Source organism: Ranitomeya imitator, chromosome 2 (assembly GCF_032444005.1).
Source record: "Ranitomeya imitator isolate aRanImi1 chromosome 2, aRanImi1.pri, whole genome shotgun sequence".
Taxonomy (NCBI): domain Eukaryota; kingdom Metazoa; phylum Chordata; class Amphibia; order Anura; family Dendrobatidae; genus Ranitomeya; species Ranitomeya imitator.
Window position 1 is genome coordinate 157642574 of NC_091283.1, and position 13427 is coordinate 157656000.

Here is a 13427-nt window from a genome sequence, read left to right on the forward strand (position 1 = left end):
TACCCGAATCGGTCCGGCCGGCCTGGAATCCCTGCTAGCAATCTTCTTGTAGGATCCAGTCCCTCCAGGAACAGGAAACCAACTAATGCATGGGGAGAGGTGCCGCCCTTTTGTATCTGTAGGTTTCCTGTTCCTGAAGGGCGGATCCTCTCTCGTAGTGCTGTCATGGGAGTCCGAATAAATCTAGCTTCTATCGCATCGCTGGTACTTCTCTCGTGTTTGGCTCCATGATGGAGTTAGTCTTCTGATGACCCCCGAGAATCAGTGGGGGAAAACGAGTCGGGACATGGAATTAGAATTATGCATCCTGATAAGTAAGAATGGCGTTTACAGCGCAATTTCACGTTTATTTTTGTTTATGTGTCCATGTAAGTATCCATTGGATCGCTTAAAAGGAAGATCTCAATATTTACTTTGGCTATTGATGTATTTCTTTACTATATTCCTAGGGGGAAGAAAAAAAAAAAAAAAGTCAGCGCTGGCGTCACTGTGCCCACCTTTGTACGAATTGAACATGAAGTCAGATCAGCTGCAGCCTGGACTTTATGTTCAATTCGTACAAAGGCGGGGACAGTGGCGTCAGTGCTGATTGGGCACCACGTCTCAACCGCCGGCGAGCCCCAGGACTGCGAATGATGACACCATGGGAATAGCGCCGGTACAGGAGACGAGTATAAGCTTTATTTTATCGGGGTCAAACATTTAGATCAAGAAGTGGGGAATGTTCTAGTAGTGGACAACCCCTTTAAGGTTTTTTTTGTTTTTTTCTTTCTTCTGTCTACTAAAGACCCGTCAGCTCCTGCCCCCTCCCAGCACCTGGCAGTCACAATTGCTGGGACGGGAGGAAAAAAAGCTCTTCTTATACTCGTTAACTACTATGCATAGAGTGATCAAAAAGCAGAGAGGGTCATAAACCTCTTCTATGGGGGATCCGACTGCCATGTAATGCTTGGCTTTCCCCTGCAGTGGCGGCTCACCGTAGGTCGGCTCCTCTAACCTCCTGCGATCAGCTGATCTCCCAGAAACACTCAATAACCATTTCTGTGTCCAGGAAAGTTGTGTGAGGACCCCCAATGATTGAGGCGGTCATCTCCCAGCATTGCTAGTCTTGGAGACTGCAGATCTGTTCACATCGGCAGATCTGCCATTAATGTATCTTGTAGCAGCCATAGTGGTGGTGGTCGCTAAGCTTTTTCCCACCCAAGTATCACTAATAACCCAGGGGTTAATTAAACTCCTCCTATCAATGGATATTACTTTACCTTAAGACACTTTAATAAGGACTGTAGGACGGCGGCTTGTGACAACTTGTGCTTCCAAGATGGCTGACGGCGGATCACATGGCCCAGTAGTGTCAGGGTTGGCAGACGGGTGACGGCTTTACCCAAATATTCATTTATCTTATCCAATAAGTGCTGCAAAAGAGAAGACAGTAATCTGCAAGAACCTGTAACACTTAGAAATTGTGGTGGATCAGACAACTGAGACCACTATTGATCCTGATAATAAAGGGTACACAGCCCTGATGTAGTATTCACTCAACTTTACCTTTCTCCCCCTGCATAGCAGGGCTCTGGACCACCCGGGGTGTTAAGGGAACTACAGCTGGCCCAATTCGATCAATTAAGGTACAGCACTGACCTGGGAATAAACTTTTAAAAGGTGCTATCCGCTCGTTTAACAGAGGGAAACCATCCTTTCAAAAGTAGCCACGCTTGCCAATAGAAACCCCTTCCCCTGCAAAACGGAAAAGACCTTGGTCCATTTCTTGGCTCACAACTTCATGGAAGGGGAACAACTGAACATTGCGGGGTATCAGGACAAAACAGGGAAAAAACTAAGTGGAAATTTGCATTATCAGCTTTAGAAGCTAGACCCTCTAGAGAAAATGACCCAACTTGCCCACCTTAAATATGACATACAAAGTTGGGGATAGAGGTAAAAATATTTTGATCTCAGGACATACATTATTCTCCTCTGTAGCATAACCCCAAATTATCTGACTCCACGAATTAGAAGGTTTTAACAAGCGGGAAGACAAAGGGATTCCCTTAGGGTACCGTCACACAGTGCCATTTTGATCGCTATGACGGTACGATTCGTGACGTTCCAGCGATATCTACACGATATCGCTGTGTCTGACACGCAGCAGCGATCAGGGATCCTGCTGAGAATCGTACATCGTATCAGATCGTTTGGAACATTCTTTCGTCGCTGGATCTCCCGCTGTCATCGCTAGATCGGTGTGTGTGACACCGATCTAGCAATGCGTTCGCTTGTAACCAGGGTAAACATCGGGTTACTAAGCGCGGGGCCGCGCTTAGTAACCCGATGTTTACCCTGGTTACCAGCGTAAATGTAAAAAAAACAAACAGTACATACTTACATTCCGGTGTCCGTCAGGTCCCTTGCCGTCTGCTTCCCGCACTCACTGACTGCCGGCCGTAAAGTGAAAGCAGAGCACAGCGCGCTGTGCTGTGCTTTCACTTTACGGCCGGCAGTCAGTGAGTGCGGGAAGCAGATGGCAAGGGACAGACACCGGAATGTAACTATGTACTGTTTGTTTTTGTTTTTTTTACGCTGGTAACCAGGGTAAACATCGGGTTACTAAGCGCGGCCCTGCGCTTTAGTAACCCGATGTTTACCCTGGTTACCTGGGGACCTCGGCATCGTTGGTCGCTGGAGAGCTGTCTGTGTGACAGCTCTCCAGCGACCACACTACGACTTACCAACGATCACGGCCAGGTCGTATCGCTGGTCGTGATCGTTGGTAAATCGTATAGTGTGACGGTACCCTTATTGTCAAGTGTTGCGTAATGGATCATTCAAACAAATTCCTTCTGCGTTCAATCTTCCACGTGAAACTTTATCAATATCTGCAACTTTGTCATGCATTTAACCCCTTAACCACTGGAGGTATCGGTTTTGCGTTTTCATTTTTTTGCTCCCTTTCTTCTCAAGAGCCAGAACTTTTTTTTATTTTTCTGTCAATATGGCCATGTTAGGGCTTGTTTTTTTGCGGGATGAGTTGTACTTTTGAACGACATCATTGGTTTTACCATGTGCACTAGAAAACGGGAAAAAAAAATTCCAAGTGAGGTGAAATTGCAAATAAAGTGCAATTCCGCACTTGTTTTTTGTTTGGCTTTTTTGCTAGGTTCACTAAATGCTAAAACTGACATTATGATTCTCCAGGTCATTACAAGTTCATGGACACCAAACATATCTAGGTTCTTTTTTATCTAAGTGGTGAAAAAAAAAAAATAAATTGCACCATTTTCCGATACTGGTAGCATCTCCATTTTTCGTGATCTCGGGTTAGGTGAGGGCTTATTATCTGGCGTGGCGAGCTGATGTTTTTATTGAACCCATTTTGTTTCAGAGATGACCTTTTGATAGCCGGTTACTGCATTTTAATCAAATGTCACGGCGACCAAAAAAACGTAATTCTGGCGTTTTTACTTTTTTTCCTCACTGCGCCGTTTAGCAATCAGGTTAATTTTTTCTTCGTTATTGATAGATCGGGCAATTCTGAACTCAGCGATACCAAATATCTGTACATTTGATTTTTTTTCCTTTTTTGAATGGGGAGAAAGGAGGGTGATTTGAAATATATATATTTTGGGGGTGGCAGGTTCCCTTTAAGATTAATACCATTAACATTGATAAACACTACATAAGGGCTCTTTCACACGTCCCTGGCTCTGGTACGTGTGGTGACAGTTTTCACACGTACCAGAGACAATGGCACACGGTAAACCCATTCAAGTGAATGGGTCTGTGCACATAGTGTGTTTCCACGGTCCATGTGTAAAACACGCTGACATGTCCGTTTTTTTTTTTACAGTCACCATGTGACACAATGTCTTGCACACAGAACCATGTGACACCAGCGCCAAGGAAAAAGCCCCACAGTAATTGCTGACACTCAGTCTCCCCTGCTCTGCCGGCAATCAGCGCGAGCAGGGGAGAATGATGAGAGTTATATTCAATTGATAACAGGGGCAGCTGAAGGACTCTTACTCCCCATCAGCCTACGCCTGCTGCCGCTAATAACAGTGACAGCAGGAGCGGACGATGGGAGTATTCATCAGCTGGCTCCTGCGCTATAATAATAAAAAAAAAAATCCGGCTTTAGTTCCCCTCTATTTTCAAAACCAGCCAGGCAAAACGGACAGCTGGCAGTTATGGCCCTCAGCTGTCAGCAAGGCTGGTTATCAAGAATAGAGGTACCCATGCTGTTTTTTTTTTCTTTTAAACGGCGTGGGGTACCACCCCATTTTTTGACAACCAGCCTTGGTAAAGCAGACAGCTGGGAGCTGTTGAAGGGCCATTGATATAGGGCCCTCCCAGCCTGAAAATAGCAGCCCGCAGCTGCCCAGAAAAGGCACAGTTGCCACTTCTCATCTCAGCCAAAAACATTGGAGCTGATGGACATTCAAATGGAGTTTTTTTTTCAAGAAAATGAAATGCCCCTTTAAGTCAGCATGACATATCTATGCATGGGCAATTAAAGGGGCAGTCTGGGAAGAGTAATATATTGTGCTTTCTTCTGCAGTGCCACACCTATCCACAGGTTGTGTCTGGTCTTGTAGTTTGGCTCCACTTAGATGAATACGCTGAGATGCAATACCACATGGTGCCTGATGGGCGGTGCAGCTGGAAAAAGCAACCCACTTTTCTAATCTAGGGCTGCGACATCATGCAAAATGGATTCATCCCTCACCTTGTCATGAGGCTCTTGTACCATGGAGAGGATCAGCATCGCTTGTTCAGAATTACTTTCCAGATAATGATCTACCAGATTGTTCACAAGGACCGGTGAGCGATCTGCAGGACACAAGATAAGGAGGGTCACATGCACTATATGGCGGCACACGGAGCACACAGTGGTCAGTAACACAGGCTCCGGACATCTCAATAAGGGGTCACTATGGATTGTACTCCCCAGTACCTGAGCTGAGCTGCTCCCGAATCTGCTTGTGTATGTCGTCCAGTTGCTGCAGATCAGTGGACTCCAGCAGGCTGAGGTTCTCCCACACGGTCATTGGGTGGGCCATGCTGCTGTCCAGGTGGGTGTGCTGGTGTTAGGACACGGGAGGTTCTAGGTCACAGCAGGGTCCTCATCTGTGCCTCCTCCAAACTGCAGAGACATTACAGGATGAATGGCTGTTCCTCAGGTGACAGCCAACTGCATAGATAATATGGAATTATCGAAGAGACCACTGGGTTCTCCGGCTATTAGCCCACCATGATGGCCCAACATGAGGGCATCAAAGGGAGGCCTGGCAATACCACCTCCATAATAACAGCTGCCTGGAGGGACCCCAGTCACAGGGGGACGACCCAAAAGCTTGGGCTTTGTCAGCCATAGAGGAGTGCCGTGAAAAATGAGTGGACGCTCCTCGGTCTCTGAGAACCCATGACAACACTGCCTGTCTGTGCTTGAACCTTCTACTTAAAAATGATATCCAGGACATTAGGAAAAAAAAAAAAAGCCATATAGTGGCCAGAAGCAACTGCTGCCAGAAATTCAGCTGCTCCCTGTCAACTGAGCTGCAGTTTCTCTTCCTGTTGACAGGGCAGGACTACTGGTGTCATGGGGGAAGATAGCTGTCAATCATCAACTGTGCAGCACAAGTCACCTGTCAGTCAGCAACTTATCACCAATCCTGTGGAGCTGGGAAAGTTTGCAGTGTCAGGAACCGCCCTTTAAAGTAGCTCACCCTTAACCCTCCGTCACATACAACTGATCTGACAGGCGCTTCTCTTTTACTTTCATTTCTCCTTCCTCACCAGATTGTGAGGAAACCCCCTCCCTCCAGGTAGTCTCCTGTCTCTTGAAGGTCTGTGAAACCTGATATCACAGTTGGATTTCAGAGCTTCAGGGGAGAGGATATAGCTGCATAGATCTCTCAGGCTCATTGTATGTGAATACGTCACATTCAGTAAGGTTGGTATTTTATGTTTTTATTCATCACAATAGTTTATTTAGCTTGTTTTATGAATGTATAGCACAAAATGTGAGGATATTTCAAAGAAATAAGGGAGATTTTATAAAAGAAAGTGTGCTGCTCAGGCGGCATATACAGTAGTTCCCTAACATATTCCTTCTCTTGCTTCAGATTATCTGCTGAAATGGAGAGGAAAATGTACAATTTATCCAAACAACTTGATGTTGAGGAAGTAACAAACATGCTGTTAGATGATAGAGACCTCACACTGAATGAGGATTTAGGGGAGGAAAGTGAGATTGATTCTCATGATGAGGTGGAAGAATGTGTCCTGGATTCTGAAACAGAGCAAGATGGTGACAGTGGTGAGGATGAAGAAGTTGGATCATATTATATTGGAAAAGATAAAAATACTAAATGGAACAAGAAGCCATTCCAGAAAAAATGTAGGGAACCTTTAAACATTATTACTCACCTTCCTGCAGTAATAGGAACTGCACGTAATGCAAAAACTGCAGTTGAATGCTGGAACAGTATATTTACAGATGACATTCTGGACTCTATTGTCACATATACCAACCAATATATAGACATTATAAAGGACAAGTACATCTGCAACAGAACCATCAAGCCCACAGATGAAATAGAACTGCGTGCTTTTTTTGGATTACTGTACCTTGCAGGATCTTATAGGGCAAATAGACAAAGTTTGGAGGAACTTTGGGGTAAAGATGGGGATGGAGTTGAAAAATTTAGCCTTGTTATGTCCATAAACAGATTCAAGATTCTAATTCGTTGCCTTCGGTTTGACGACAGAACTACCCGAACCGAACGCAAAACACATGACCGACTTGCTCCAATTCGTGATATATTTCAAAGATTTGTTGTAAACTGTAAACAAAGTTATTACCCTGGAGAGAATCTCACTATTGACGAAATGCTCCCTGGTTTTCGTGGTAGATGTGCCTTTCGTCAATATATTCCATCAAAGCCAAACAAATATGGAATAAAAATGTATGCCCTTGTTGATGCCAGTAAGACCTACACTTACAACCTGGAAGTTTATGCAGGAAAACAACCAGAAGGTCCTTACTGTGTGAGCAACAAACCCATTGATGTTGTAAAAAGACTGGCTGAACCCTTATTTGGATCAGGTCGCAATATTACAGCTGACAATTGGTTTACAAGTTGTGATCTAATTGATTATCTGAAAATTCAGAAGCTGTCATATGTGGGAACTGTAAGAAAAAGCAAAAGGGAATTGCCGCCACAGTTTGTAAGTGTGAAAGAGAGACAACAGTACAGCAGTATGTTTGCATTCCATAATGGAAAGGCTTTAGTTTCCTATGTACCACATGCCAAAAAAATCGTACTTCTTCTATCAACACTTCATGATGATGCTGCCATCCATCCTGGGACTGGGGCAGAAAAAAAACCGGAGATAATTACATTTTACAATGCCACCAAAGGGGGTGTGGATACAGCAGATCAGATGTGCTCCACTTTCAACGTCAGCAGAAACATCAAATGCTGGCCAATGGTCATATTTTTTGCTATGTTGAATTTGGGTGGTATAAATTCACAAGTAATTTATCTTGAAAACAAGCTTGAACCACTCCGTAGATGATTGTATCTGAAAAAATTGGCCCATGAACTAGTACTTGGAGAGCTACGCAGGAGAAGCGTGAAAACAATCGGTATCCCCTCTCGCCTTCAAGTTCAGCTCAAAAGGTTCCGCCCAGAAGATGATGGTGAAAAGTCACCATCTGCACCACCTCACAAAAGAAGGAGATGCACCACCTGCCAAACGGAAAGCGGAACCAGAAGGCTTTCAAATTATGAATGTCTCAAATGTCATAAAGCAATTTGCCTGACACATGCAAAAATGGTGTGTAATTCTTGCTATTTGCTCTGCAAGTGTGACTTTTCTGGGGAAACCTCAGCATCTACTTCTGATTGAATATGTTTTTAATAGTACTTAAGGTACCTTAAAATTAAGTTTGTGTTCAAAAATTTTCTTTGTACATTTTTTTGAGAGAGTCGAACTGGGGACTATTTGGCGGGAGTTTTGAAAAGTTTGTATTTCATAGTTATTAGTTTTATGTTAAGTAAATGTTTTTTTTTGCAACTGATTATGTGTAGTCTCTTTTATTACATCCCTATGAAGGTCACTGATCACTTTTAGAGCACTGAAATTGCAAACATTAGATATTATAGGTATTTTTCCAGCAGGCGCCTGACAGGCACATTGTATGTGAACTCGTTAGTCCGAATATTGTATGTGACGGAGGGTTAAAAAAGATCATTACCACAACACCGCCTATCTGCAACAAACAGATCCATACGTGCACTTATATAAAGCATTTAAAGGGGAAGATCACTTCCTGGCAAGGTTTTAACAATGGCCAATATTAAAGACCCCCATGGCTACCCCTGAGTCAGGTGTAAACAATAGCTGCGTCCATACCAATCAAGGTGACAGTGGTTACAAGAGCAAATTGAGTTCCCGAAGGCAAGGACAACTGGCAACTGCACAGAAGAGGATGGAGCTAGGGAGGCGATCACACAATTACCTATATGACTTGACTGCCGCCATCATTATTGCTGTGGATGTAGCGTTATCACCTGCTAAGGCTACACTCACATTTGCGTTGATGGGCGCAGCGTCGTCGACGCATGTGTCATGCGCCCCTATCCTTAACATGGGGGGCGCATGGACATGCGCCGGTATGCATTGTATTGCGTTTTACGACGCATGCGTCATTGACGCATAGACAGGGCGCAGAGGACGCTACTTGTAGCGTTTTCCCTGCGCCGAAATTCCTGCTCTGTACGATCTTATGACAACGCATGCGTTGCAAAACGCTGCGTTGTGTACATGCGTTGTTGGTTGCGTCGCCGACGCTGCGCCCAACAACGCAAATGTGAACGTAGCCTAACACTGTGGGGGTAAAGGGTCTTCACTGCTGATGTGTAGCAACAAAATTAGTTTAAAAATTGGAAATTGGCATTGATTTAAACTAGAAGGGGGGGGGGGGGGGTCTCCCATTAGTAATAAGGTATGGGTAGGTATAGTCTGTGGGTGTCTGAACGATGGGCCCGCAGTGCTGTGTCACCTTACTGGCACCAAACCAACTGCTGTGTAGGGATTTTAAGTGTAAATATTGCCAACTTTTATTCCCTGCACAGCCAGGTGGTCGGGGGGCGCCACATCGCAGGAGAAAATAGGGAAGACATTTTAAAACCATCCCTGTGTTCACTACATTATTGGGAACAGGTAGCATTGTTAAAGGGAATTATTCTATGACCGATTGTTGGTTATGTGCCGCATCAGTGACAAAAATGGAGGGGGTCTCATAGCACACAGTCACCCTGCCGGGCTCAGGCATCGTCTGTAGTCACAGGAGCACATCAGATCCACTATCTATAGGTTTCCTGGAATCAGACAGCTAAAATAGAGCAAGAGATGAGATCAGGGCCTGTCCACATACTACAGAGCCCCTGCTGCCAAGGAGGGATGGGGCCAGAACAAATGCCTGCAGACCACCACAATCACAGCCTCTCCCAACGGCAGGAGGTCCTGCTGCAAATGGACAAAGCTCATCAATCTCCTACAACAACTACCTCAGCCTGCTGTCAATGAATGGAAGCGCCCACCCATCACGTCTGACAGCCAAGAGCTTACAATAATAAAACATCATTAGCCCCAACATCTTCAGGGCTGAAGGCTTGTGACAATGTATCAGAGCAGGCAACGAGCCGATCAGCTACTTCACAGGCGATAAATGCAACATCCTCAGATGACACCGAGAGCAAGAAACAAAGAAGGGTACAAAGGAAAGATCCAAAAAGGTGAAGATTCAGAAGTCTTCTACCAGAAGACAGAACGTGAGCGAAAAAGATACAAATTATGCACATAACAGGACATCAGCTATTCCTAGCCTGTGCTGCTAATCCCAGCCTGCACGGCACCTACCGCCGAGAAGCTAAACTAATCCCAACCTGCACGGTACCAACTGAGCCAATCCCAACCTGCACGGCCACAACTGAGCCGCGGAGCTAATCCCAGCCTGCACGGCCACAACTGAGCCGCGGAGCTAATCCCAGCCTGCACGGCCACAACTGAGCCGCGGAGCTAATCCCAGCCTGCACGGCCACAACTGAGCCGCGGAGCTAATCCCAACCTGCACGGCCACAACTGAGCCGCGGAGCTAATCCCAACCTGCACGGTACCAACTGAGCCGCGGAGCTAATCCCAGCCTGCACGGCCACAACTGAGCCGCGGAGCTAATCCCAGCCTGCATGGCCACAACTGAGCCGCGGAGCTAATCCCAGCCTGCACGGTACCAACTGAGCCGCGGAACTAATCCCAACCTGCACGGTACCAACTGAGCCGCGGAGCTAATCCCAACCTGCGCGGTACCAACTGAGCCGCGGGACTAATCCCAGCCTGCGCGGTACCAACTGAGCCGCAGAACTAATCCCAACCTGCACGGTCCCAACTAAGCCGCGCAGCTAATCCCAACCTGCACGGTCCCAACTGAGCCGCGGAGCTAATCCCAACCTCCACGGTACCAACTGAGCCGCGGAGCTAATCCCAACCTCCACGGTACCAACTGAGCCGCGGAGCTAATCCCAACCTCCACGGTACCAACTGAGCCGCGGAGCTAATCCCAACCTCCACGGTCCCAACTGAGCCGCGCAGCTAATCCCAACCTGCACGGCCACAACTGAGCCGCGGAGCTAATCCCAGCCTGCACGGCCACAACTGAGCCGCGGAGCTAATCCCAGCCTGCACGGTACCAACTGAGCCGCGGAACTAATCCCAACCTGCACGGTACCAACTGAGCCGCGGAGCTAATCCCAACCTGCGCGGTACCAACTGAGCCGCGGGACTAATCCCAGCCTGCGCGGTACCAACTGAGCCGCAGAACTAATCCCAACCTGCACGGTCCCAACTGAGCCGCGCAGCTAATCCCAACCTGCACGGTCCCAACTGAGCCGCGGAGCTAATCCCAACCTCCACGGTACCAACTGAGCCGCGGAGCTAATCCCAACCTCCACGGTACCAACTGAGCCGCGGAGCTAATCCCAACCTCCACGGTACCAACTGAGCCGCGGAGCTAATCCCAACCTCCACGGTACCAACTGAGCCGCGGAGCTAATCCCAACCTCCACGGTACCAACTGAGCCGCGGAGCTAATCCCAACCTCCACGGTACCAACTGAGCCGCGGAGCTAATCCCAACCTCCACGGTACCAACTGAGCCGCGGAGCTAATCCCAACCTCCACGGTACCAACTGAGCCGCGGAGCTAATCCCAACCTGCACGGTACCAACTGAGCCGCGGGACTAATCCCAGCCTGCGCGGTACCAACTGAGCCGCAGAACTAATCCCAACCTGCACGGTACCAACTGAGCTGCGGCGCTAATCCCAGCCTGCACGGTACTAACTGAGCTGCGGAGCTAATCCCTGCCTGCACAGCACTGACTGCTGAGACGGAGCTAATCTCTCTCCCCCCACCCCACTGCGCGGCACCAAGTGCTGAAACGCATGTCTAATCCCAACCTGCGCGGTACCAACTGAGCCGCGGAGCTAATCCCAGCCTGCGAGGTACCAACTGAGCCGCGGAGCTAATCCCAGCCTGCGCGGTACCAACTGAGCCGCGGAGCTAATCCCAGCCTGCGCGGTACCAACTGAGCCGCGGAGCTAATCCCAGCCTGCGCGGTACCAACTGAGCCGCGGAGCTAATCCCAGCCTGCGCGGTACCAACTGAGCCACGGAGCTAATCCCAGCCTGCGCGGTACCAACTGAGCCGCGGAGCTAATCCCAGCCTGCGCGGTACCAACTGAGCCGCGGAGCTAATCCCAGCCTGCGCAGTACCAACTGAGCTGCAGAGCTAATCCAACCCTGCGCAGTACCGACCGCCGAGAAGCAAAACTAATCCCACCCTGCGATGGAACCGACTGCCGAGAAGCAAAGCTAATCCCACCATGCGCGGTACAGACCGCCATGAAGCAAAGCTAATCCCACCCTGCGCGGTACCGACCGCCGAGAAGCAAAGCTAATCCCACCCTGCATGGTACAGACCGCCATGAAGCAAAGCTAATCCCACCCTGCGCGGTACCGACCGCCGAGAAGCGAAGCTAATCCCACCCTGCATGGTACAGACCGCCGAGAAACAAAGCTAATCCCACCCCGCGCGGTACAGACCGCCGAGAAACAAAGCTAATCCCACCCCGCGCGGTACAGACCGCCGAGAAACAAAGCTAATCCCACCCCGCGCGGTACAGACCGCCGAGAAACAAAGCTAATCCCACCCCGCGCGGTACAGACCGCCGAGAAACAAAGCTAATCCCACCCTGCGCGGCACCAACTGAGCGGTAGCCAATGCTGATCTGCATAACTAATCCCATCCTGTGTGATACTGCCTGCTAAACCATGTACCTAGCCCCACCTCCACTTACCAGCCGGGTATCTAATTAAGTGATACTCCTGCTGCGGTACACAACCGGGCTCTTAGATCACAAACGTTGTTAGACCTCTGCTTGCTGTGGAGTAGGAGCCTCTAGATCGGCCACGATCGTTCCCACGGCTGAGGGTTCGTGACAGTTGCAGCCATTCCTGTGACCTGGGGAGCAGCACATTTTCTTCTGGTGCTGATCCTTCGTTACAATGTGTCAGTGCAGGTTACATTGTGCAGACCGGGTACAGCTGTAACAAAGCCTCAGCTCTGAGAAAGATCAGGTCAGGACGTGACCTCAGTCCCTAGAAGACAAGAATGTTTCAATTCACGGACAGCAATCACAGATTGTGACAAGGGGCAGACATGAGCCCGGGCCATACCACTGTGCTGTGCAGGGGGGGAAAGTAACGGTGCAGGTAACTAATAACAGACCCGAACCACCTCCCCGGCTGAGGAGAAGGCGAGCGGAGCCCCGCAGACACTGCCGCCGCCATCCCCGGCCCGCCTGCCGGGTCCTCACCGCGAGTCTCCGGTCAGCACCGACACCACAACTCCTCCGTGCTCGTCCCCCTCACACAGACAGCCTGTTTACCTCACAGCTCCTCAGGGCGCCGCCATCTTGTGTCGCAGTGCCGCCCCCTTCCGTCTGTTTCCTTCCACCAATGAGAAGAATAAAATAGTCCAATCTCTCCTGCCGCTCTTCCCTTCCGGCCTTGTTTTGCTGAACATTTGGACCAAAATAGTTATATTCAGCGCGGCTGTGCTTTTTTTCGAGCCATTAGGAAGCCAATGGGTAAAACAAATTCAAAATTTGAGGCGCGGATGGATATAGAAGAGGACGCAGAATAACTCGTGATTTACAGCGCCGGAACTACATTGCTGCGGTGACGTCATTAAAAGGCTATAAAAGGCTGCTGAGGGGGCGGGGCTATAGTGAGGAGCACGTGATCTGCTGCGTGTCCGGTTACTGCAAGTCGTGCACCTCAGAGGAGGGAGCCTTAAAGGGG

At 48.6% G+C, this 13427-nt stretch overlaps 1 protein-coding gene across 1 annotated transcript in view; it reads right to left on the reverse strand.

Annotated features, from left to right (window-relative positions):
- Positions 1-13114, reverse strand: part of TSC1 (TSC complex subunit 1) — a 39511-nt gene extending 26397 nt beyond the window's left edge. Inside the window, exons 1-4 of the mRNA XM_069747590.1 lie at positions 13013-13114; positions 4955-5143; positions 4727-4830; positions 1263-1415 (exon numbers count right to left, since the gene is read on the reverse strand). Of these exons, the coding sequence (XP_069603691.1) occupies positions 1263-1415; positions 4727-4830; positions 4955-5060 (363 nt within the window). The 5' untranslated portion in view covers positions 5061-5143; positions 13013-13114. The remainder of the gene's footprint in view (positions 1-1262; positions 1416-4726; positions 4831-4954; positions 5144-13012) is intronic.
- Between the last annotated feature and the right edge of the window lie 313 nt (positions 13115-13427).